At 41.9% G+C, this 27,369-nt stretch overlaps 1 protein-coding gene and 1 long non-coding RNA gene across 6 annotated transcripts in view; both read left to right on the plus strand.

Moving 5' to 3' along the window:
- The window catches only part of gsg1l2a (gsg1-like 2a), a 172,995-nt gene that overhangs the window by 24,354 nt on the left and 121,272 nt on the right, over nucleotides 1-27,369 (plus strand). Inside the window, exons 1-2 of one of the 5 annotated variants that reach the window (XM_073945009.1) lie at nucleotides 22,429-22,783; nucleotides 22,862-23,003. The exons of 3 other annotated variants lie outside the window; for them this stretch is intronic. In XM_073945009.1, the coding sequence (XP_073801110.1) occupies nucleotides 22,922-23,003 (82 nt within the window). In that variant the 5' untranslated portion in view covers nucleotides 22,429-22,783; nucleotides 22,862-22,921. Of the gene's footprint in view, nucleotides 1-22,428; nucleotides 22,784-22,842; nucleotides 23,004-27,369 lie in introns of those variants that run through there. One more of the 5 variants, XM_073945010.1, reaches the window with a different exon arrangement.
- Nucleotides 15,293-21,030, plus strand: LOC141381286 (uncharacterized). The gene is made up of 2 exons (XR_012401226.1): nucleotides 15,293-18,809; nucleotides 18,889-21,030. It is a non-coding gene; the product is annotated as an uncharacterized lncRNA (long non-coding RNA).

Here is a 27,369-nt window from a genome sequence, read left to right on the forward strand (position 1 = left end):
GATGGGTAATGTCTATCGGCGGCCCCGTAAGCCCGCTCCGCCCGCCGTGCCATCCATACCTGCTCCTCGCCGAAGGCGCCCGCCTACGAGAGCTGCACCGCCCTCGCCTCTGGCGAAGCGAGCGCGTCGAGCACCTCGGAAGCAGGCCACTCCCCCTGCCCAGAACGCCGCTAAGTCTGGCAAACGGACCGCGAAGCGCCCCTGGGACAGGTCATCTGGAGAGGAGGGAACTTGCTCTTTCCCCGCTGGAGGGCGGGGCGCCATTTCCAACGGCACTTTTTACTGCCATGAAATGAAAGGGCACTTTTCCACTTCTCCGGAGGTGACAGCCCGAAATCTGCCAGTTTGAGCTCAGCTCTCTAGATCGTAGGTTCGGTGCACTCCGCCAGTGGCTCACGAGCACTGCAGGCCCTGCCAGCCTGGGACGCGCCGCCTCTCAGCTCGCAAGGTCTGCATGCTCCGCCAGCGGCTCACGGGCGCTGGGGGGACGGTCTCCCTTCTCCCAGCCCCCAAGCCCCCCCTCCGGAGTCAGGGTGCGGAGCCAGAGCGAATCGCTCTCCTCCAGCTCTTCTGTGGGACCCTCGCGCTCCCCGGATCAGCACACCCGCTCTGCGCAGGAGTCAGGGTGCGGAGCCAGAGCTTAACGCTCTCCTCCAGCACTTCTGTGGGACCCTCGCGCTCCCCGGATCAGCACACCCGCTCCTCGCTGCCCCTCCGCGGGTACGTCAACGATTGCTGCGATGATGTCATTAGTGAGGGCTCTGCCTACCTGGTTAGCGCGGGCCAGCCCCTCGCGGTGACTCATACGCACGATCAGACTCGGCTACGAACTACAGTTCTCCAAACGGTCTCCCAGGTTTACGGGCGTGTATTTCACCAGGGTCAATCCCCTGTCCGCCCCTGTCTTGCGAGAGGAGATTGCTGCCCTCCTGGCGAAGGGTGCAATCGAGCCGGTACCTCCAGCCGAGATGGAGAGCGGGTTTTACAGCCCGTACTTCATCGTACCCAAAAAGAGCGGTGGGTCACGGCCAATCCTAGATCTGCGCGTTTTGAATCGCTGCCTTCACAAGCTGTCGTTCAGAATGCTTACGCAGAGGCGCATCCTCCGATGCGTTCGTCCTCAGGATTGGTTTGCAGCCATAGACCTGAAAGACGCGTATTTTCATGTCTCTATTCTTCCACGCCACCGTCAGTTTCTGCGGTTTGCGTTCGAAGGTCGAGCATGGCAGTACAAGCTCCTCCCCTTCGGGCTCTCTCTGTCTCCGCGGGTCTTCACCAAACTCGCGGAGGGTGCCCTAGCGCCTCTGCGGCTTGCGGGCATCTGCGTACTCAATTATCTCGACGACTGGCTGAATTTAGCCCACTCTCGGGAGCAATTGACTGCGCACAGAGACGAGGTGCTCCGGCATCTCCGCCTATTGGGGTTGCAGGTCAACTGGGAAAAGAGCAAACTCGCCCCGGTGCAGAAGATCTCTTTTCTCGGTATGGAGCTGGACTCGGTCACCATGGTAGCGCTCCTCTCCGGAGAGCGCGCTCGCCTGCTGCTGAACTGTCTGAGGGAGCTCGACAGCAAGTTAGTGGTCCCACTGAAATATTTTCAGAGGCTCCTGGGGCATATGGCTTCCGCTGCGGCCGTCATGCCGCTCGGATTGCTCCATATGAGACCACTTCAGCACTGGCTTCAAGATCGAGTTCCGAGACGCGCATGGCATGCGGGCACACACCGAGTCTCTGTTACTGCGCTGTGTCGCCGCACCCTCAGCCCCTGGAACGACCCCTCGTTCCTGCAGGCCGGTGTGCCTCTGGGACAGGCGTCCAGTCATGTTGTCGTTTCGACAGATGCTTCCAGCACAGGCTGGGGAGCCGTGTGTCGCGGGCATGCAGCTGCGGGCCTGTGGGTAGGTGCCCAGCTGCATTGGCACATCAATCGCCTAGAGCTGTTGGCAGTGTTCCTTGCTCTCCGCCGTTTTTCTCCGGCGCTGGGGCAGCAACACGTGCTGGTCAGGACGGACAGTACGGCGGCGGCAGCGTATATCAACCGCATGGGGGGTATGCGCTCTCGCCGCATGTCTCAGCTCGCCCGCCGTCTGCTCCTCTGGAGTCACCCGCGGCTGAAATCGCTGCGCGCCATTCACATCCCAGGTATGCTCAACCATGCAGCCGATGTGCTCTCACGGCAGCAGATTCACTCTGGAGAATGGAGACTCCACCCCGAGTCTGTTCAGCTGATATGGGCGCGATTCGGGGAGGCCCAGATCGATCTGTTTGCTTCCCCAGAGAACGCTCATTGCCAGTTGTTTTATTCCCTGACCGAGGGCTCTCTCGGCACGGATGCACTGGCCCACAGCTGGCCTCGGGGCGTACGCAAGTATGCGTTTCCCCCAGTGAGCCTGATCGCGCAGTTAATGTGCAAGGTCAGGGAGGACGAGGAGCAGGTTTTGTTAGTTGCGCCCCTCTGGCCCAACCGAACCTGGATATCAGAGCTCTCCCTCCTCGCGACAGCCCTCTCTTGGCAGATCCCTTGAGAGAGGACCTACTTTCTCAGGGACAAGGCACCGTCTGGCACCCTCGTCCCGATCTCTGGAACCTCCACGTGTGGTCCATAGACGCGAGGAAGACTTAGGTAACCTGCCGCCCGCGGTGGTTGATACCATCACTCAGGCTAGAGCCCCCTCCACGAGGCGCGCCTACGCCCTGAAGTGGAGTCTATTCACTGAGTGGTGTGTCTCTCGCAGAGAAGACCCCCGATCTTGCCAGATCAGTGTTGTGCTCTCTTTCCTTCAAGAGAAGCTGGACAGCAGGCTGTCGCCCTCCACTCTCAAGGTTTACGTTGCCTGCACTATGACGCGGTGGCTGGCGGCACCGTGGGAAAGCATAACCTCATCATCCGGTTCCTCAGAGGCGCTAGGCGAATTAATCCAACTTGCCCCCCTCTCACGCCCTCTTGGGATCTCGCCCTCGTTCTCACGAGCCTGCGATTTGATCCCTTCGAGCCACTCGATACAGTATCTTTAAGATTTCTGTCCCTGAAGACAGCTCTACTGGTCGCGTTGGCCTCCATTAAGAGGGTCGGGGACCTGGAGGCATTTTCGGTCAGTGACTCGTGCCTGGAATTCGGGCCGGGATTTCTCACGTTATTCTGAGACCCCGCCCGGGTTATGTGCCCAAAGTTCCTACCACTCCTTTTAGAGATCAGGTAGTAACCCTGCAAGCGCTGCCCCCGGAGGAGGTAGACCCAGCCCTGTCCTTACTTTGTCCAGTTCGCGCTCTGCGCATTTATGTGGACCGTACTCAGAACTTTAGATCTTCTGAGCAGCTCTTTGTCTGTTATGGCGGACGGCAGCAGGGAAGTGCTGTGTCTAAACAACATTTATCCCACTGGATTGTGGAGGCCATTTCATGTGCTTATTTGAGCAGAGGCCAGCCGCGCCCCCCAGGAGTGCATGCGCACTCCACTCGGAGCATTGCATCCTCTTGGGCGTGTGCGCGTGGTGCTTCTTTAACATACATTTGTAGAGCTGCGGGCTGGGCGACACCCAACACATTTGCAAGATTTTATAATCTGCGAGTGGAGCCGGTTTCCTCAAGGGTGTTAGGTACCTTTGGTGATTGAGGAAACAACTCGGTAGGTGTTGTACACGCTTGCGGTGCCTTTTTTCCCTAACACGGAGAGATGTGCACCCTCCTGTCTGTCAGTAAAGTTCCCCATTTGGTGAGCCCTGCAGATTCCTCCGAGGCCCCCAGCACTGACTCAGCGGAGGAGTCACTTGCTGGCCCATTACGTAGTAGGTCTGCCCGCTGGTCAGCCCGCGTTTTGGGTATAGGTGCCTGCTATGGCCGATCCCCGCTGGTGATCCCCATATGCTTTTTCCGCCACGGTTAAGTTCCCCCCCTGGGCGGACCCGTGCTTTCCCTATCTGCTAACCACCTTTTATGCGCACTCCCCCTTTTCAGGGTTAGTCCATATGTAATTCCATTTGTTTCCCCCTATTGGATGCGGATGGTCTCCGCAGGGTCCTCCCTACTGGGATGGCACGCTTCCCAACGTACTGTCATGTATTCCTAGAATTATCTAGACGCTAGCGACTCCCAAAAAAGATACCTATTCCGTAAAACTTCTTTTGAAGTAGGATAAGTTAGGGCCAAGGGCACGTTGGAGGACCACGCCTCTCGTGATTTGGGTGCGTCACGCTTGCCTGACCGCTCTCTCATGGTGGGTGTTGGTAAGGTGCAGTCATTATGGCGCTTTCAATGGGCTCCCAATGCGTGGATTTTAACAATCAAATCCACTTATAGTGCTGGAGTTCCCCCCGAAGGGGAACGTTCGAGGTTACTAAAGTAACCCTTCGTTCCCCGAGGAGGGGAACGGAAGCACTATACTCCGTCGCCATAATGACTGTCCCTTAGCTGTTAAAAGTCTCTTCAGCTTAAAAAGGATAGCGTCTGCTGGCGCCAGGTGAGCTTATATACTCAGTTGATTGCTTATGCCGCTCACCTGCGCAGGCTTGCGCTGCCAATTCATTCTTAATTGGCCCGTTCAATACTCTTTCAGACAAGTAGCTTCTGAACCGAACCTCCCAATGCGTGGATTTTAACAATCAAATCCACTTATAGTGCTTCCGTTCCCCTCCTCGGGGAACGAAGGGTTACTTTAGTAACCTCGAACGCTCATTTACACCTTGATGCCTTAGCCTCAATAGCAAAGATCATAGCCCATTTACATATCAACACAGTGCAAGTTTAGCGGAAGAATGTCAAATCAGAATGACGCAGATGAAGCACACCAGCTACTACTATCATGAAACTATTAAAATGGCATTGGCATAAATTTGCTTATTTGCAGCAGCTTTTTTCAGCGCAACAGAAATGCGGCGTTGGGAAGCAATCAATGAATAAAAACAGGGTAAAAGTGAAATCGGCTTTTTATTGTATCCCTATTAAGCTAACTATATCAGTGCATTGGCCTTTTATGGTGTCATCTCTATAGAATAGCCTAAGTTATATTAAAATAATTTAAAGAATAAAGATATAAAAACACATTAAATAAATAAACAATTAAAAAAATGTTTAGGTTGTCTTTATTTTAATGCCCTCGTGATTATGGTGTGCTTCATAATTATGGGTGTACGTTATAACTAAGGTGATTCAAATGATGGATCTGCAACAGAGAAACTAGGGGTTTTGGGAAACACGCATCACTAAATCCTTTTCCCCCCAAACTGTGCATAGTTCAGCCGCAAGTTACTGTACGTCTTTGTTTGGGAAAGCACCCCAGGTCCGCTAGTGCCGCGCGCCTCTTTCTCTGGGCAAAAGCGAGTTGATTTTTAAAGTATTAAAGATATAGATTAATTAAATATTCAGCAAAAGATACATTTATTTTATATTTCACTATGCATTTCATCTCATAGACAAATCTTTATAGATTAATTAAACACATATTTTTAAAACCCACACATAGGCATATTGTATGAAAATGAAAAGGGCATTTTTTGTTATTATTAGACTATATTTGTTATTTGTGGCCTAGGCTATTTTCACATTTGTGGTGCTTTATTGGCATGACAAGTAGCCTAACTGTACATTCGTTTTGCCAAAGCAGTGCAGCGTCGCGTCTCACAAACAAGACAGTGCAAAAAGGGCAGTAGTCCAAACAAATATGAAAATAACCTATAATAAAAAAAATATTAATAAAAATAAAAATAGAATAAAAAAATAAAAATATAATAATAAAAATAAAAATAGATTTTTGATAACATTAAACAGGATAAAGGTAATAATAGTAGCCTATTATCAAAAGTAAGTCCACATAAAGAGTTCCAGTATTTGTGTGTTGGAGACAGGAGCGGGTATTGTTATGGTTGAACACATAGCAGCACACACACTCCCCCAGTAAGATGGGTTCTGTTCGACAGGGACTCAAAGTTGTTTTGTATGTGTTGGATTATCGGGTAGAATTTCTCCCGGATCTCGGAGTATTTAGTGCACTCAGTTAGGATATGCACCTCCGTCTCAATCAGCTGCTGAGGGCACAGCCGTTTCTCCACCGGCAGCCATGTTTTTTTTGTGCCGGCCCGTCTCTACGGCTGGCTGATGTCCGCTGCCCGCTTCTAACATGTTAGAACATACTGCAAATCAAGCTGTCGGTATCTCCCCGCGGTTGAAATTGTTCGTTATTCGAAAAAAAAGAATAAATATCAGCGCACAGTAGTTGCTTTCTAGATTATTTTAGGCCTATATTCAGCTGTTTTAATCTTGCAATTCTGATAACTTTTAGAGATAATGTCTGTTTTTATCAACTTGTCTGTCATTTATTTCTCATTTGCTACTTATTTTATTAATTTGTTGATGTTAATATACTACATAGGCTTGTATATGTATATCTATAATCCTTTGGCATTCAAATTTGCTTTGAACTTGAAAGAGAGAAAGAATCGGATTTTACCTGTCAGAGCACATTGCATATGCTTTTTTTGAAATAACATGTATTTAACAAATATTTTAGCATATCGAAAGTAATTAAATTACCTGTCTTTTGATTAAAACCTTTATGCAAAAAGATCAGAAAAAAAGGCAATATATGTGACACATGACATGCATCGCTCTCATGCCACGTTTTGAGGATAAATTCGCTTTTAGGTGCTGCTTTGAATGAAATAAAACTATTAAAAAGCACATTAAAGACTACTCTTAAAATAAAACATTCATAAAGGAGTATCTTATGAAAAAACACCAATTGACGGGCTCTGCTTTCGGTTTTAAAAGAATCAAGCAGTTTTAAAAATATAATTTGCTGAAGAGAAATGACAGGGAAAAAAGATTAAACATATCGGGACTGTTAAAAGAACATTCCTCTTTGATATATTCTTTCGACTCCGACACATCAGCTAAGATTATGAATAGTAGCGTGAGTAGCGTGTCCCGCTGGTTATAAACGAGGAGGCGGAGAGAATGCGCTGCTTAGTTTCGGCTCGATATATTTAAATAAAAACTAACAACGAGTTGCTTATAACGCTCAAAAAGTTAAACTAAAATGCACAACTCTTGTTGGTTGCACCTGCGGGATGCACAATGAACCTAACGCGCCATAATTTTAATTCTATATTCGTGAAGAATGAGCCAACCGCATGCTTAGTCCTGTTGGTCGGGACTCTCTGCTTTATAACTTATTAGTTTATTACAATAATCACACTTAGCTTTGCCATCATTCTTCACCACATATAGCCACTCAACACATCTTGCAGTCCATCTTTAATGTTTAGATTATTGAAGGTGCTATTGATGTTTTGAGAAAAAAAATTATTAGTAGGCCTACTAAAACTAAATTATTAAAAATAAACTTGCGGGACTTCATTTATGTCCTGCGGCAACATTATTTTTATTACACTTTAAGTGATCTGCTTGAGGTAGGTCACGTTTATCAATGGTAAGTTTTAGCCTAAATTTACATCAATAACATAATGTGCATTGTCCTTTACCATACAAAAAAAGATAAAAAAAAAAAACATTATTATACACCATAGTAACCTGTAGCCTATAAAAAGGACGCAAATATTTTTAAATGCATTAAAAGGCAAGCGCATATCTTAGCCTTGAGTTTGTTCACACTCTGCCTGTATTAACATAAATGCTGTATTTTAATATAGCTAATTTTGATTAATTAGCTTTAACTGACAGCCTTTTCTTCTTTTTCCGCGGTTATGCGGCATTATATTTCAAACGCATATGCAAGGTGATTGAATATGAAATTAAAATACAAAACATACAGAGCCATTAAGTAAAAAAAAACAAAAACAAAACAACAGTTATACTTTAAAGCAGAACATTGACGTTTTGAAACAAAAAAACAGAACTGAAACTTAATTATGAAAAAAAAACCTGCCAGTAATAATTTGTGTCCTATTTTCATTATTCATTTATTTTCATTATTCGTTTATTATTATGTACTATAATTGAAACATAAAATGAGATAGTAAAATATAATCAACAACGAAAATGTAGAAATAAAAACGTAAATTAAAAACATAAATGAAAATGTCTTGTCTTAGTCCTATCAAAATAGCAAACACTACATCTCTCTATATTTAGACAAAAAGACAGCTTTATTTATTTATTTATTTATTTATTTAAGACTACTTATATGTACTGAATGTTTGTGCTTTCATTTTAGTTGTCTATCATTTCTTCAATTCTATTTTCCAAAATGAATCCTCTTTGCACTTAAAAAGTTTACAATAAACCAGGTAAACAAATTTAAAATGTAAGTTGAGGTGATCGCAAGTTCACAACTGTGAGGTGATGTGCTCTACCGGCAGGATAATCTATATTATTTTGCTGTTTTTCATATGCGCACGTTTAAAAAATGAGATAATAACATTGCCATGATAGTCAAAGAAATCAAAACATTATTTTCACCCCAACGCAATTTAATCGGGCACTGAAGGCTAATAACTTAATTCTTATATTTGCTTTTTGACTTCTCACCATGTATCTTTTCTACAGCATAGTATAGTGTAAGAGCATGTCTATTACCAGAAAAACCAAATTAAAATTATATTTTAATTGAACACATCACATCACATACAGTAAGCTACGCCTACAGAACAGTCTGTTTAGCATTGTGAAAAGGCAAAGCTGAATATCTGTGGTTAAAGTGCCACCCAGCGGTCAATGCTGCTGGCGCATCAAGTACCGCCGTCGCCGCGGTATGAATGGCGGCACAAGGAACACATTGAAGTAGTAACATCTGTATGAGTGTACGAATGCGACAATGGTGGTGGTGACGACATGGAGACAGATGGGATCCAAATGCAAGAAGTTTAATAGAAAATAGTAAACAAATCCAAAACACCAGGCTAAATCGTAGTCAAAAGTCATGCAGGTTCAAAGTAACAGAATGTCCACCAAGGCAAAAACAGTCTTACAAAATCCGTAGTCAAATATAACAGGCTCAAAGGTCAAAACAAAAGGCAGATCAAACAGTGAGAAAACGCTTGGTAAGGCAGCAGATACTGGCAATACTTCGCACTGAGGGTGCGTCCGAAACCGCATACTATATAGTACGCTAAAATCAGTATGCGAGCAGGGTAGTATGTCCGAATTCATAGAATTCGAAAATCAGTAGGCGAGAAGTACCCGGATGACTTACTACTTCCAGCGAAATTCTGAAGTGCGCGTCCCATGCACGCTGCGCTATCCCATAATGCCCCTTGAGAGAAGTCATGAATGGAAGTGAGGCGACGCAACTGACGCAGGTAGGTCACATGACCATGACAAAATGTCGGATGTAGTTCGTCTGAATTCAATTCATACTTTTCACATTCATACTGTATTGAACATACTTTTCTAACGGCTGATTAGTCATTTACATTCAAATGCAGTACCTACTAAGTAGTAGGCGGTTTCAGACACATCCTGAGTGTTTGGTGTGGCCAGGTTAATATGGCCACCAAACAGGAAGTAACCAACGAAGAACTGACAGTCAGAATTCCAGTGAGGGCTCCCTCTGCAGGTTGGATGAGTGGTTGTCAGTCCTGTTTGTTACAACAAACTTTTTGTGCCATTTTTGTTGTTCAGTGTATCATGAGGGTTATATGTTGTGTTTAAAAAAAATTTTCATAGATGTTTTTTTTAAATATTTATTTTTTAGTTTACCACTATGTTGTGACATTGTTTTATTATGATATATATTTTTTCAAATTAAAATATTTCTTGCTGTTCAACGCATCGTGTCTTGTATTTATCTTCCTTTTAAATTTTTCTTAGATTGTTTCCTTAAACCATTTGGCATGGTTGGGCTTAAATAGGCCTTTCATGAATTGCCCAGTTAGGACCAACATAAGATGCTTACAGAGCCCACTTCAAGCCCATATGGGCATTCACGGTTGAATCCTGGTGCAGGCCCACTTTAAACCCCTTTAGGCAGGTGGGGCCAAATGGGTCTGACATGAAGTATCCAGTTAAGACCCACATAAGACCCTTACAGATCCCAATTAAAACCCACCTGGGCATCCATGGCTGGCCCTCATGTGGATCCCGGGTGTAAGCTTATTTTAAACCCTTTAAGCAGGTGGGGCCCAAATGGGTCTTTCATTAATTGCCCAGTTAGGACCAACATAAGATGCTTACAGAGCCCACTTCAAGCCCATATGGGCATTCACGGTTGAATCCTGGTGCAGGCCCACTTTAAAGCCCTTTAGGCAGGTGGGGCCAAATGGGTCTGACATGAAGTACCCAGTTAAGACCCACATAAGACCCTTACAGATCCCACTTAAAACCCATCTGGGCTTCCACGGCTGGCCCCCATGTGGAACTCGGGCGCAAATCCACTTTAAACCTATTCGGGCAGGTAGAGCCCAAATGGGTTTGGCATGAATTGCCTTGTTAGGGCCTGTAACTCTCTTCACAACAACACAGACACAGGTTGTTTCTCCAGAACGGGCGTTTATTTAAGGTCGTCCATAATGTGCTTTGCGGCTGTTGCCGTGACGTCGTGAGAACTCGTTGGTCGCTTGTCATGAAAAGAGGGTCCTCGGATTAATAAAGTCTTCTTCACTGTCCTTTAACTTATGACAGCAGCAACTTTATGCTTCTTAAACTTTACACAGCACTGACATGTGTCTGATCATCGTCAGTCTATCCGGGGATCCATAAACAAGTCACTCACATTACACGTCATTTCCTCAAAGTGACAAGTTTCCATAATAAATGTCTTAAACTACAACATATGAAATAATAATACATTTAAACCTTTAAACACATTTACATTTATAAATACATCTCTGCTAAATTAATACAAAATATTATGACCTTAAATTACTAAAGGATGAAATATGAAACAAATATTTAAAATAAATATGCGATTATGCAAAAATGCTTTATAACAGCACTTACACTCCCACCAAAATCTACTTTACTTGAAATGTGAGATTTTTTATAACAATTATTGAAATTAAATCAAAAATCAAGTTTCAGAGTGCATGAGTGTCATGAGCCTGACTTAACTGGCTTCAATTAAAGTGACTACCTTATGAACTGGCCTTTCTAAATACACTGATCTAGATTGTGGCTTCCCTTTGACCAATGTAGTGTCACTAAGTAGTAACTTCAACTTTCTTACAATGCCATCAGCACTTGAGTATGTTTCCACTACTCTAGCAAGCTTCCACTCATTTCTCTGAGCACTCTCATCTTGAAGTATCACAATGTCGTTTACTTGTGAATTTCTTGATGTTCTCTGCCATTTTAAACGTTGCTGGAGATTTAGCAAATATTCTCGTTTCCATCTCTGCCAGAATTCATTTGCGAGGAACTGCACTCTTTTCTATCTTTTACGCAGATAGAGGTCTTGTTTATCAAAGTTTCCTGGTGGTGGTACAATGACTGAAGATTTCATAGTTAGTATGTGGTTGGGAGTGAGGGGTTCTGGACCAGTAGGATCGTGAAGATGTTCTACACTTAATGGCCTGCTGTTGATTATGGCCATTGTCTCATAGAGGAATGTTCTAAGAGTCATGGAGTCAAGTCTGCAAGCAGATCCATCGAGCATGGCATTCAAGATGCTTCGTATTGTCCGTATCTGGCGCTCCCAAACTCCGCCCATATGACTCGCTGAGGGAACATTTACTACAAATTCACAACCAATAGCTCGAACACGTTCTTGATCCATCCCTCTGAGCAGAACAAAAAACTCTCTTCTAGCACCCAAGAAATTTGTTCCCTGATCCCATCTTATTTGTCGCACAGGTCCCCTAATAGCTATGAACACCCTAAGAGCGTTGATGAAGGCATCTGTCGTCAAGTCATCTAGAGTCTCAATGTGCACTGCTCTAGAGCACAAACAAGTAAACAGCAATCCATACCGTTTTAGTTCCTTCCTTCCTTCTTTTACTATGAAAAGGCCAAAACAATCTATTCCACAGCATGTAAAGGGGGGAGATGTCTCAGTTCTTTCTTCTGGCAAATCTGCCATTCTTTGAATCTCAGTACTTCCTCTGTATCTTCTACATTTTACACACTTGCAGATGTGTGACGAGACCACACTTCCACATCCTAAGATCCATATTCCATTCGCACGTTTCTCATTCATTGTCATGCACCTTCCTTGGTGGTATATGCGCTCATGATGATGTTTGACGAGCAAGGCAGATATATGAGATTTCTTTGGAAGTATCGCAGGATGATTTACATCATAATCTAGGCTTGATCTTGTTAGCCTTCCTCCCACCCTGAGAAGACCTTCCTTGTCCAAGAAAGGACTCAATCTATGCAACTTGCTGTGTTTTAGATAATTTTCTTTCTGAAGTTTGATCCGTCTAATATCTTCGGCAAAGGCATCATCTGGTACAATTTTAATAATGAAGTTTTCTGCTGCCTTTCTTTCCTCAAGACTAGTCATTCCATTCCTTCTTGGTTGAATTTCCTTGAATTCTTTGACAAACCTTTTAAGCCTGGCGACTGCTCTCACCAAACTTGACCAGTCTGAAAATTTTGCGAATCGAGTAACCAATAAATCGATCTTTTTAGTCCTGATGGTATGAATGTTGGTCTTGCGGAGCTCAGGGTCAGTAATTTCCAGATCCCTCACCACTTCCTCTTCACACAGAAGGATTTTCTGCCACAGAAAGTCAGGTCCTTTCAACCAATTGGACTCTTTTAGCTGAGCAGCACTCAGCCCTCTTGAGGCATAATCAGCAGGGTTGTTTTCTGAACTGACATGTTGCCATTGTGCTGGACATGTGCTGGACCTTATGCGTTGAATCCGATTTGCTACGAATGTGTGGAATCTTTTGGCATCATTGTTCACATAGCCAAGAACTACCATTGAGTCAGTCCAGTAATATTCTTGCAAATCTTTAATCTCAAGCTTTCTTTTGACAATGTTTCCATTTCAGACTGAAGTCACAGCAGCTGATAGTTCAAGTCGCGGGATAGTTGTTTGCTTGGTGGGGGTTACTCTGGCTTTCCCAATAACAAGTGAGCAACTGATTTGTCCTGTTTCACTTGTTGCTCTAAGATATGAACAGGCATCATATACGCTAAGACTTGCATCAGAAAAGCTGTGTAGCTCATAAGAAACAGGCTTATCAAAACTTGATGAAAGGTAGCTTTTAGGAACCTTTAAGTCTGCCAAATGGGGCAAATCTCGAAGCCATGACTCCCAATGTGGTAGAATATGCTCGGGCAGATCTTCATCCCAGCTTACTTTATCTTTGCACAATACTTGAAGAATCTGCTTGCCTACCAGTAAAAAAGGTGCAACAAATACTAACGGATCGTAGACATAGGCTACTGTTGAAAGAACACCTCTTCTAGTCATTGGATTTTTCTTGACCATCACTCTGAATTGGAATTCGTCTGCTTCAATGCACCATTGAACTCCAAGTGCACGTTCTATATGAAGCTCTCCCAAAGCCATATCCAGATCTCTGGCCTGAGCACAGTCCTCAGGTGGTATTGTGGCTATCACTTCCATATCATTGGAAACAAACTTGTGCAGACGAAGATTTCCTGTTCTACACAAAGCTCTTGCTTCATCCACAAGACGTATTGCTTCTGCAGATGTACTTACACTTGTTAAGCCATCGTCGACATAAAAACTCCTCTGGATAAAATTGATAGCCTCTTCACTAAACCTTCCATGACCTTGTGATGCTAAGTACTTGAGTCCAAAGTTTGAGCAGCCAGGGGATGAAGCGGCACCGAAAAGCGGTACTCTCATTCTGTACACAGAAGTACACATGCCCTTCAAGATGCATTTGTGCTCTTTTAACAATGAATCCTGAAAGCGATATGCACACATCAATCCTGCGTCGTAGGTCTTGTTCAGGAATTTGAACTTGACGTAGTTCTTCATATTTGGCTTTCACATTAGAACAGCTGCTTTCAATATTGTGAATAAGCTCATTTAATTCTTCTTGAGAAGCTTCATCCGAGAATATTTCCTTACTTAATCTTGCATAATATCTCCACTTCTCATAAACTATTCTATACTGTCACTTTAAACCCTTTAACTTAGCTTCTTGAAGCTCTTTTCCTTTATCTGTAAGAGTTTCTCTTTCACTTCTTCGCAGCTCAGCAGCTTTAAGTTGTGTATGTGATATTTCCCCTTTACGGCATGTCTCTGTTTGTGTATCAGACATTTTGATATAAATATTAATATAAATATTAATAATACTGTAGATGTATGGTGTATGTAAGCAAAATTAGTGAACTTAGACCTTTTAGACTGTGTAAATGTAGCTCAATGTAAAATGTAAATGTTTGCTGTATAAAATCCTTAACGCCTGTTAAACTACATAAGAAATAAATATAAAGTATGTATGACAATATTGAATTAAAGTATTTTCTTGTGTTAACAAAATTCCCTTTTTAAAGAAATAATCAGCAATTAGTTGACTATATAGATGCAGTATAAACCTAAAATATTCCAAAAATAAACTCTAACAAACCATTTTTAAATCAGTAATATTGAACAAAATATATCAGTCGATTTCAATTTCAGTAACTAATAACTTATCAATAACTTAAATGCACCCTTAACTAATAGCAGATAAATATCAGCACATTAAATTTATCCCAAAACTGAAGGCTGAGCAACACAATTAGATTTGAGTCCTTACTGCACTTTCAAGTTCAATCACTTCTCTGACCACCTTAACTGTGCCAGAGTGCTTTCTGATTTCAGCCTGAAACGTTGCACTTTCAACTCAGTCTAATCATCACAGCGTGTAACTGCGTGTTACTTCGGCACTGTAACTTCAGCCATCCTTATCTTCAGCTGGATGTGGTCTCGACGTTACCCGCGAGGACGTTTCTTTCATACCCGCGTCGATCTGCGTCGAGTTCTCACTGTAACTCTCTTCACAACAACACAGACACAGGTTGTTTCTCCAGAACGGGCGTTTATTTAAGGTCGTCCACAATGTGCTTTGCGGCTGTTGCCGTGACGCCGTGACGCAGTGAGAACTCGTTGGTCGCTTGTCATGAAAAGAGGGTCCTTGGATTAATAAAGTCTTCTTCACTGTCCTTTAACTTATGACAGCAGCAACTTTATGCTTCTTAAACTTTACACAGCACTGACATGTGTCTGATCATCGTCAGTCTATCCGGGGATCCATAAACAAGTCACTCACATTACACGTCATTTCCTCAAAGTGACAAGTTTCCATAATAAATGTCTTAAACTACAACATATGAAATAATAACACATTTAAACCTTTCAACACATTTACATTTATGAATACACCTCTGCTAAATGAGTACAAAATATTATGACCTTAAATTACTAAAGGATGAAATATGAAACAAATATGTAAAATAAATATGCGATTATGCAAAAATGCTAAATAACAGCACTTACAGGGCCCATGGAGTACCCTTAGCGGTCCCACTTTTAGCACATCTGGCCTTCCACAACTGGCCCCAATGTGAATCCCGGGTGTAAGCTCATAATGGGGCCCACATTTGGCACCCATGAAGCCCTCATCTGGGCCCCACATGTCATTGCTGGCTGGGCAGGGGAAGCCAATCATGACAAAGGATATTTAAGATAGCTGATTGCTAGTTGTGCTTTTCCTTAATGTGAACCTGAAAGTAGCAACATGGGAACCTCAATAGAACTTCCTAAAAACTAGGATAATTCACCAACATAAATTCGGAGAAGGATGCAAAAATTATCACAAAAGTTTAAAGTATCAATCTCCACATTCTGAAATATAGTAAGAAAGTGAAAGGCCACACCTGCTGAAAAATCCAGCTTAAACCAGCCTAGGCTGGTTGGCTGGTTTTAGCTGGTTGACCAGGATGGTTTTAGAGGGGTTTTGGCCATTTCCAGGCTGGTTTCCAGCTATTTCCAGCCTGGTCTTAGCTGGTCAGGCTGGAAAATGACCAGCCAAATCCAGCTAAAACCAGCTTGACCAGCCTGGTTTTGGCTGGACTACCAGCTTGGCTAGGCTGGTCAAGCTGGTTTTAGCTGGTCATCTCCCAGCCTGACCAGCTAAGACCAGGCTAGAAATGGCTGTAAACCAGCCTGGACGTGGCCAAAACCCCTCTTAAACCAGCCTGGTCGACCAGCTAAAACCAGCCAACCAGCCTAGGCTGGTTTAAGCTGGATTTTTCAGCAGGGACAGAAACAGTTCTTGTGAAGAAAAGATGTGCTAGACCAGGGGTGCTCAATCCTGTTCCTTGAGATCTACCTTCCTGTACAGTTTAGCTCCTACCTTGATCAAACCCACCTGAACCAATTAATTAGGACCTGAAATCCACTTGATAATTACAGACAGGTGTGTTTGATAAGGGTTGCGACTGAAATCTGCAGAAAGGTAGATCTCCAGGAACAGGATTGGCCACCCCTGTGTTAGACCAAGATAAATATCTGAAAGGCAAAGGCGAAGAATGATTAGAAGGGTCACAGACAAATCACAGACCACCTCCAAAGAGATCCAGGAACATTGTGCTAGGGATGTCCCGATCTGATATTGATATCGGAAATAGGTCCGATATCAGTCCAAAAAACTATATCGGACTGCGTTGTGATTGCCAGTGGGGGTGTCACCGCTGGCAATCACTGTAGTTTGTGCCGATTGCCGAACGAACCGCTGAACAAACTCCAACTTCCAGAAACCCATGCTCTCATCAACACTGATAACAGCTGATAATACTTGCACACAGACACAGCTGCTGCTCATTTACACTGATTAAATGGACTATATATATATATACACCTTTCATTCAATCATTTGTGGCTGAGTCTTGTTTTATCCATGAACATTACAAAGCATTTTCCTGGTTTGTCTTCCTGTGTTTTGATACTTGCTCTGTAATTTTGTTTATTCCTGTCTGCTGCCTGTCTTTGATCATCTGCCTGTGTTTATAACTATGACTCTGGATTGCCTTTATACACCAGTTCACCCCTGTATTGACCTTTGCTTCACTGACCTTCCTATTAAAACCTGCGTTTGGATCCGCAAGTCTGCTCCCAGTGTCTCCCTCATTACACTAAATTCCGTTACATTTATTCTATCCAGCAGCATTCAGGGCCAGTGTGAAAAGCCCATGTTATCACAACACTGCTTGCTAGCAAAGTTTAAGATTTAATATGCTCTTCACAGAGATAGAAATCTATTGTGACGGTAGCACACGCTGACGCGATCAAGAACGGCACAAGTCTAACGTTACTGGTTTATTTTTTTCACGTCAAGCGATCTTTACATTGTTTTGTATACGCTAAGCAACGCAAGGCACCGAATGGTGACGTAGTGCACATCGTGTGAGCATCAATTCAGTTATGGCATGTCGTGGTGCATCCAGTGTGATACCTAATTCAACACCAGAGCTTCCCACACAGAAAAGAGAATGGTATTACTTTTCGGGCAAAAGGAAAGTTTAATTTGAGGCATTCCCATATTTAACTCTTCTTAAAATAGCCCAGAAAGATAAAGTGCTCTGATAAACAGTGTCAGCTTTGCACATGAGTTTGCTGTTGTGTCTTTATTTACATTGTTACTTTATTGTTTACTTTATTGTTTATGTACTTTATTATACATTGTTTACTTAGTAGGGTGGAATCTGTGCAATATATTATGCAAATAAAATAAATTTTGATAAATAAAATTATTCTTAAAAGTCACATTATTGCATGTGCTGTGAAGAAAAGGACCAATAACTCCTTATTTCTGCGACGTCCCTACATTGTCCTGCTAATAATATCATTGTGGATCAACAGCTCAATGGAAGGTGATGCAGAAGAAGCCTCTTCTGTATTCTTCCAATGAGAAGAGTTCTTTGAGGTATGCAAAGGCTCATTTGGACAAGCCTGAATCATTTTGGAAAAATATAGTGTAGACAGATGCCACAACCATAAGGGCTTTGCATTAAGGAAAAAGAATACAGCATTGCAGGAGAACCTGCTCCCTGTTGTAAAATATGGTGGAGGTTCCCTCTTGCTGTGCGGATGTGTGGCAAGCACAGGTACTAGAAACCTTTGCAGAGTTAAATGTTGCATAGATTCCACCAAGTATCAGCAGACTCTGAAGAACAATGTTCAGGAATCAGTCAAGAGGCTGAAGATATGACAGAGTTAAATGATTAGGCAGGACAGTGACCCAAAGCACAGCTCCAGATCTACCAAGGCTCAGACATGATACATTGTTCTAGAATGGCCATCCCAGTCCCCAGACTTCAACGTCATCAAAAATTTATTAATTGATTTGAAAAGGGCCATTCATGCTCGGCAACCAGCAGATCTGACTGAACTGGAGAAATTGTGCAAGGAAGAATGATCCAAAATGCCTTCAGCAAGAATTCAGGCACTTATCCTTGACTATAAGAAGCATCTACCAGCTGTTATTTCAGCAAAAGGTGGATGTACAAAAGATTGATATCTTTGTTTTGTTGGCGTGCCCAAATTGTTGCACCTGCATGTTTTTGTTATGACTTAAATTGTGTTGCATCTGTTAATTAAATACATGCTATATTAGAACTAAAATGTTGATTTTTTTTTTTTTACCCTGGGGTATAAAATAGATCCAAATTAATTTGCTGATATGAAAGGACAGCAGGTTATGGCTTGCAATTATGAAACCTGTGAGGGTTGGCCAAACTTGTGAACCTTAAGTAACAATTTATTGCAGAATAAATGTAAACAGAATATATGTCAAGCAGGTAAAGTCTGTTCTCTTGCATATGATCATCAGCGGAACCATAATGGAATGGGCATCATCTTCATGATCATCAGTCTACTGTCCACAGATGAGATCGGAAAAAACACACAACCAGGAGGGAAACACACTAGGAAGAGACACAAAGACACAGTAGGTACACTTCGAGCAGACAAGGCAAGTATAACTCAGAAAACAGGAATTAACTGACCTTAGATTTCGTCCTTCTCAGTGCAATGAGGCCAGACGCGGAGTGAGGGATCATGCGGATATTCATGGGCTGGAGTGACAAGCGTGAGATGATATACAGGTGCGCTGGTGATTAGTATTTGGATGATGGTGAATGGGGTGAATCAAGTGACCAGGGACAATTCGAGACTGGCAGGGGTACAAGTTTACCTGTTGGTAGGTTCGAGGAGTTTTTGAAATGGCATACTCCTTGCACCCCTGCATGAACCTTCTCACATCCTGGGACATTACCGGTCACTAGAAACAGTCTCTCAGTAGTAAGCAAGTCTCGTCGGCCCCAGGGTGGCCAATGCACAAAGAGAAGTGTGCGGATTCAATCAGTGACAGACATTGTGTCCAATCAGGGACAGACTCATTCTTCTGTCCAAACAAGGTTTGCCACAGAGTAGACCGGTAAATTGACTGGTGATGCTACTGTAGCTTCGAGTGAATTTCTGATAGAAGTTGGCAAACACAAGGAAACGCTGGAGTTCCTTGATAGAGTTAGGCTGTGTCCAAGAAGAGATGGCTTCCATCTACCTCTCATCCATCTTGACCGCGGCTGCTGAAATGATAAATACAAGGAAGTGGATAGTTCCCCCATAGAAATGACATTTATCTGCTTTCAGAAACAAATTATACTTACAGGGACGGGACAAGACTACTCTCACATGATGTTTATACTCTGCTGGATCTCTAGAATATATCAAGATGTCATCAATGTACACAAGAACTGACTTGTAAAGGAATTTGCAATGTTCCTCATTCATGAAGTCTTGGAAGACAGAGGGGACGTTAGCTAGTCCATAGGGCGTCACCCTATATTCATAATGTTTTCCACTCATTGCCCCCTGGATTCTGATAAGGTTAAATGCACTTCTGACATCAAGTTTGATGAATATACAAGCCACACGTAGAGGTTCAAATGCAGCTGAGAGTAGGGGAAGTGAAAAACAGTTCTTGATGGTGAGATGGTTTAGAGTCCGATAATTGATAAAGGCTCTAAGGTACCGTTTACACTAACGCGTTTTCATTTTAAAAGGCATATGTTTTGCTACGGTTACGCTATCCATCCACACTATGCCGGAGTTTTCGAGCGCCGAAAACGGTGCGTTTAGAAAATGCTGGAGAGGCCGTTTTTATTCTAAAACGCTGCTGCTCCGTCTCTGTGTGGATGGTTGAAAACTGAGACATCTGAAAACAGAGGTGGGGCTACAGACATTCGTCTATCTGATTGGGGCTTTTTCAATTCAATTCAATTCAGCTTTATTTGTATAGCGCTTTTACAATGTAGATTGTGTCAAAGCAGCTTCACATAAATGGTCATAGTAACTGGAACAGTGTAGTTCAGTTTTTAGTGATTAAGTTCAGTTTAGTTCAGTTTAGCTCAGTTCAGTGTGATTTAATCATTACTGAGAGTTCAAACACTGAAGAGCAAATTCATCGATGCGTAGCTCTACCAATCCTGAACCATGCGAGCCAGTGGTGACAGCGGAGAGGGAAAAAAAACTTCACCTGATGGGAGTGAAGAAAAAAAACCTTGAGAGAACCAGACTCAGTTCGGCACGACCATTTTAATTTCTCCGCTGGCCAAAAGTCTTGTGCAGAGCTTCAGTCACCGCGGTGGGCTGGAAGATGGCCTCAGCGAAGACTCGTATGTCCCTGGAGCGTCACTGGAATCAGTCTCATGTTCTCCACTTCCCATGACCATCAGCGCAGCAGCAGCTCAGGATATGGCCTGGTCCAGGATATGGAAACCTTGAGATCATCTCGTCGCTGGTCTTGGATCCAATCAGTGACTCCACATAACCTTTGAGGCTTTTCCTCAATATTAAGTAGCCTAAACACACAGTTCAGTCTCGCATCCTCTCCCTGTAAGTTCAGACTTCGCAAGTTTGATATGGAAAACAGACCCACGAGGACATGTCCGATAAATCTTCAAAGGGAACATTGTACTTTATAACTTCATTCACATCACCCTGGCTATGTTGTTTCACTTTCTCAACAATAAAATGAATACATGATTTAAGGAACTGCTATTTTCATTTTGATATTAACAACTTAAGAGAAAGCAGAAATACTAAGGCGTTATGCTGCTTCTTCACTGTATGCATATTTATAATAAAACAGAGCCTCTGTAACATCACTGCCTCCTTTCATTTTCATTGAAAATACAAAACGTATCCTCTGCTTTGCTGAATGTCAGTTTTAATAATCAATAAAAGCCATTATGAAAGTATAACGCATAATAAGTTTTTACATTACATTAAATAAAGGGAAGCGATCATTCATTATACAGAATGTACGTGCTTACATTAATTATTAACTTATCTTTGCACTCAGCCAAAACATGTTACCTGTAAACAAGTAATCAATTCAAAAGACCAAAGTCAGGGAATAGGTCGTCAGATATAGACAAAATTAATTAAATATCACGTTTAGCAAATATAGTGAGATTAGATCCAGCGGGAGATGCTGGATGAGCAGTCCGACCAGCAGAGGTCTCATCTTGGTAGAAATGCTGCAGCGCTTGCCCGAGAGTGTGTGTGTGATCACGTGATGTGCGTTTTCAGCGTTTTGGTGTGGACGGATTGCTGTTTAGAAACGCTGGGTAAAACGCAAGTGTGGACGCGGATCATTTTCATTCTAAAATGCCATTTTAAAACTAAAACGCCCTAGTGTAAACGAGGCCTAAGTCTCTCATCTGTCTTGGCCACAAAGAAGAAGTTGGAAACAACAAGGGACATTGAGGGACAGATGTAACCCTGAGCTAAAGCCTCTACTACGTACTCACTAATTTCCTTTCTTTTAGGAATGGAAAGAGGTAAACGTGTCCATGGGGCACATCAGGTCAATTGCACAGTCCCATGACCTGCGAGGTGGTAACTGGGTGGCTGTCTTCGGGCAAAAAATACCTTTGGAAATCCTTGTTGCAGTGAGGAATCTTTTTGGAACACTTCATGTTCAACAGGATTCTCTATGGAGGCTGTAAACACACACATAGAATTATCAACTTTCTTTACAGGACATTCTGAAATACATTCTTGGAAACATTCTTTTCCCCATTTTAGGGCCTCGCCTGTACCTCACGAGAGCTCAGTGTTTTGCTTAACCAATCACAGTCACCCTAAGTTAATGTTTGCAGTGGAATCTCCAAAACCAACAAATCAATCTTTTTTTTTTTTTTTTTTTTATGAAACAGACTCACTCATAGTTGAACAGAATCCACAACTGTGATGACGATTTAAGGGCTTTCCGATGATGGACTATATGTAATAGCTCTTTTCAGAGGACCTACTGTTATAGCGGAGTTGACAATAGTGAGTGCCAGAGATTAAATTGTTGGCTGACAGACCCTCTCTGCTTCGGTAAGCTTTCCTTGGTTTAGATTAGAGGTTTCAGGACCTGGGTCTGGAGAGGTCGAGGAAACCAGCTAACGGAGGAGTTTTTTCTGGTTGTAAATCTCTTTGCTACAGGCTTCCATCTGTGCTGAACATTGAAAGGAAAACTGGATTACGTTTTCCAGACCAAATGTATTGTCATTGGCTGATAACTGCATTCTCAGAGGTTCCATCCTTTGATAGTAGGTGGTTGAACAGCTGAAAACCTCTTTGAAATATTCGGTAAAATGCTTGATAAATTGAGTTACCGGTCCTCTTTGAGCCCATAAGGTTTCTGCCTATTGCAGTGCCTTTCCTGTAAGCAGATAGATTATAAATGTGATCTTGGAAGCATCAGTCATAAACAATAAAAGTTGCATTTCAAAAACAAGTGAACACTGAAGTATAAACCGATTGCACTCCTCCACCAGGCCTGAGTGGGGCCCGGGTGAGCCATGGGACTGGCACTGACCTGTGTCGAAGAAGACATGGGAAATACGGAAGTGCTGGTTGCCGGTGGTGGGTATAAGTAAACAGTTTATTGCAGAATAAATGCAAACAGGATTTAAGTCAAGTAGGTAGTTTGTTCTCTTGCAGATGATGATCAATGGAAACATGATGGAATAGACAGGAGACTGATGGCATTGATGGACACAAATGAAATCAGGAGACACACAACCAGGAAGGAAACTCACTATGAAGAGACACAACAACACTGTGTACACTTGGAGCAGACACGGTAAGTATAACGTATAAAACAGGAATTGACTGACCATATATTTTTTCTTTTTTGATGCAACAAGCCCAGACACTGCGTAAGTGAGCGTGCAGGTATTTATGGGTTGGAGTAAAGAAAGTGGGATGACATTATACTCACTCATTTCTGGTCTCAGTCCTCCTGTGACAGAAGGCCGGACCAACACAGAAAATAAGCAGTGGAGACCCATTCCAAGCACTCGTGGATTCACAGAAACAAGTGCTAGACAGCGAATGGGGTGAATTATGTGATTGAGTGAGGAGAATCTGGCCTGGCTGTGACAGTAGGCTTCTATAGCATATAATAATTTAGTTTTTTACATATAGTATTGCATTACTTTGCATACATTTTTATAATTTTCACATCTATAAAATTATAAAGCCTCAGTTTGTTGTGGAGCTATCATGCAAAAATCATTAAAGTAGATAATTGGATTTGTTTTATTTGTAGATTATGTAGGCTATTTTAAAAACTGATGTTTTATAAGAATTATTAATAACTGTAATAACCTAATTACATTTTCCAAATAGTTGGTTGTACACTAAATCATAAAAACTATACAGGGGTGATAGTGTTCCGGCACCACGCCGGATTTCCGGCATACTGTGGCTGCAGGAAAAAAAAAAATCAGGTTCACGGATATTGATCTGTCATTTCTCTAGATTCACAGAATTCACTCACTGCTGAAGGCGCCGGATTGGTTTTTATTAAGTGCCATTTTGTGTGCTCGTGAATCATCTTTTGAGTGTAAATGCCATGTAAATAAAAGATTAATTGTGTAATTTAGAGAGCTTTATAAATTATAACGGATCTTTGTGAGATCTCTATGAACTAAGATTAGTGACGCTTTTTAGTGATAATAAGAGGAGCGTGCTTTGCACTTTCCAGGCTATAATCCATTCAGAATTGTATGAAACTTTTGTTTTCGGCACATATACGCTGATATGTTTTGGGAATGACATCTGCATATTTACGCTGGGTTTATTCTCGAAATAACGGTGAAGCAATAGACGGGACAAAAATATATTTCCCCCTTCTCCTTAAACAACTTAGTGTTTCAGCTATGAAATAGTTCAGTTTTGTATGTAGCCTAATGGCAAACTGTTTATATTTAGTTTCGTTTTTTATTCAGCTTATTTAGAAAAACGTTTGGAGCATTTTTTATTCGTTAAAAATAAGGTTTTTTTTTAACGAACAGCGCCCAGCGGAAGACCATCATTGTCTGTTTGATCAGTTTGCCTCCTCAGATCATCACGACTTGCCTAAAATAAAAGATATAAAACAGTTCAAGTATAAAACAATGGTAGCTTAAACGTTAAAGAATGTGTGCTATTAGGCGCATAGTTTGCTTATAAAAAGCTTGCAGGACATCGAGGCGCCAGAGCAATCACTTGCATTTTTTCAGTGGGAGCAATTTAAAGTTATCCGTCATTTTTGCTCACAAAGTACGAGTAATACATCAATAAACGTTACAGCGTTTTTATAAAATAAAGAAAACCAAAATTATGCGCTTTCTGTCATCTGGTTTTTGAACTGGAGCGCTTAACAAAATGAAGCTAAATGTATATGCCTCACAGACATAATAAATATATTTATAGAAAGCTTTAAATTATTACTTAACGAAATAAAACAAATTAAAAACAAAAAAAAAACTCTTGTAAAAAGAACTCATGTAATCCGTAAAGATGAATTTCTCTCTAAAGGCGAGTCCAAGAGGAGATTTCCAGTCAGGATCTTTGCGACACTGACTCAGAATAAGTTTATTAATAAATAATTAAGATATGTCCTTACTCTTTATTCGACACATTCATTGTTATTTGTTTTTGCCGGTGCTTGGGGCGAGTTTTAGCTTATAGTGTGCGCTTGAACGCGGATTCACAGTAGCAGTTTTAACATGGAGTGACACGACATCTGACGTACAGATGACACTGGCACATGCCACTGAGTGTAGTGACACTTCCGGTGGCACGTCCGGTTTTCCACTGTCATGTGTCACTCGCTAGTGGCATGTGTAGTGACCTGTGTCACTCAGAGTGTCGCGCTGCATGTCACTGCAGTGACATCGACACCCGGCGAAGCTTATGACATTAATTAACACGAGCAAAACCATATTTAATCATTACGCGACTTTAAACCTAATTTATCGCGTCGCAAGTTAGTTTATTTGCTGAGCTACTCCACGATGTTTTAATTTAAACGCATTTATTTTATGTATTCGTAGTCATACTTCCGTACGTAATATAGTCATTTGACAGTACATGTCAGTCAAATTTATTGTGGCATGCTTATGTATGTTACACTTATCTGTTGTACTGTATATTATTGCATCCTGGCAGTTCCTTTGTTCCCTACAATATGGACTTCTCTATGTTTTTAATTCATTCATTTATTTTATTATTTAACTTATTTTCATTTTAAGGTATTTTAAATAATATCCTTTAAAAGGTTATAATAAAATGCATGTTGAAAACTCATAACATATATGCATGTAAGATAACAGGTGTCATTTGCCTAATGATTTTTAAATATTAAAGCAAAGAGACTTATAAGATTAATGTGCTTATAACGTGCTTATACTGAAACCTACTGGCACATGTCACAAGATCACTGACACTGGCATGTGTCACTGACATTACTGGCATGTGTCACTGACATTACTGGCATGTGTCTAAAAAGAGCCACTTGACAATAATGATAATCAGGGTTACACATAGGCTGTTAATATATTTGGGCCCAGGGGCCCACAAGTTATGTGTTAAAAGTGCGTTGCATACATAGTACCCCCACCCCTACTCACCTCAGGGGCAAGGAAAAAAAGTTCAGGCTCAGGAATTTTTTCCACTATCAGCCCTGACTATATCTGTTGCATATATGATGAGCAGTGCTGCAGCGCACCCAGAAAGAAAGAATAATGGGTCCCCATAGGTTGCTTAGGTTCATTCTTCAGATATGTCAACGGGCCCGTAATTTTTATCATAAGTGTCATAAGTGTGCTATAAACAGACAAAAAATTAGGAGATGCTGTTTTTTGGATATAGAATACAATCACTCTTGTATTTATTAACTGATTATAATTTTATGTGGTGTAACGATGGCTCAGTGGGTAGTACAATCACCTCCAGCATGCTGGTTTGAGCCAGCTGGGTCAGTTGGCATTTCTGTGTGGAGTTTGCATGTTCTTCCCGTGTTCGCAAGGGTTTTCTCTGGGTGCTCCGATTTCCCCACAGTCCAATGACAGGGTATAGGTGAATTGGGTAAGATAAATTGGCCATAGTGTATGTGTGTAAAAAGCAGGAGTATATGGTGTTTCTCAGGGTTGGGTTGCAACTTGAATAGCATCTGCTGTGTAAAACGTGCTGGATAAGTTGGCGGTTCATTCAGCTGTGGCGACCCATGATTAATAAAGGGACTAAGCCGTAAAACAATGAATGAATGAATTAATTAATGAATTTTATGTTGAGAAAAAGTAAGAAAATTCAAACTTATAATGTACATTTCATGGTATAAAGAGATATGTATTCATCACAAGTAGTGCTGGAATGCTTTTTTTTTTTTTAAACGTTTTGCTATTTTTGCTTCCATGCACCTGCTGGAGTGTTACAGTAGTTATTCTAAATCTTAAAGAGAGATAGTGACAGTTAAGAATAACAAACAATAATGCAAGCTGTAGCCCATCTATATAACAGTGAATATTAATCCAAATAAATAAAAACGTAAAAAGTATCGAATTACACTTTATTAAAATAGTTCAAATTCTAGACAATGCTAGACCATGTGGCTGGAGTGTGTCAGCAGTTCCTGCAAGACGAAGACATTGATGCTATGGATTGGCCTGCCGGTTCCCCATGCATGAATACAATTTAGCACACCTGGGACACCATGTCTCACCGTGTCTCCAACAACGCCACGTTGCACCTCAAACTTTCCAGAAGTTGGCAGATGCTTTAATCCAAGTCTGGGAGTTGATCACTCCGGATCCCGTTCAATTAGGGTATCTTTCGTTCAATCCTTTTTCAAACAAAAAAAAAAAAAAGAAAATTTGCTCGTTTTTCATTTGCTCACAATAAATGAAAAAAAAAACTAGATTTTGGCTCGATTTTCGTTTTTTTTTTTTTTTTTTTTAGGGTAGGAAAATGGATAAACGACTTCAAAATTCATTATACACATGTAGGCGCTGCTGAAACACCAGCTTTACTTTGATTGGTCAACCAAATCTGAGCTCTTGCCGTAACCCTTAAAATAAAGCCCTTTGAGGACCAGCACCCATGCTTTTATTTATAATTATATATATATATATATATATATATATATATATATATATATATATATATATATATATATATATATA

The sequence above is a fragment of the Danio rerio genome, chromosome 3 (genome assembly GCF_049306965.1).
Source record: "Danio rerio strain Tuebingen ecotype United States chromosome 3, GRCz12tu, whole genome shotgun sequence".
Taxonomy (NCBI): Eukaryota; Metazoa; Chordata; class Actinopteri; order Cypriniformes; family Danionidae; genus Danio; species Danio rerio.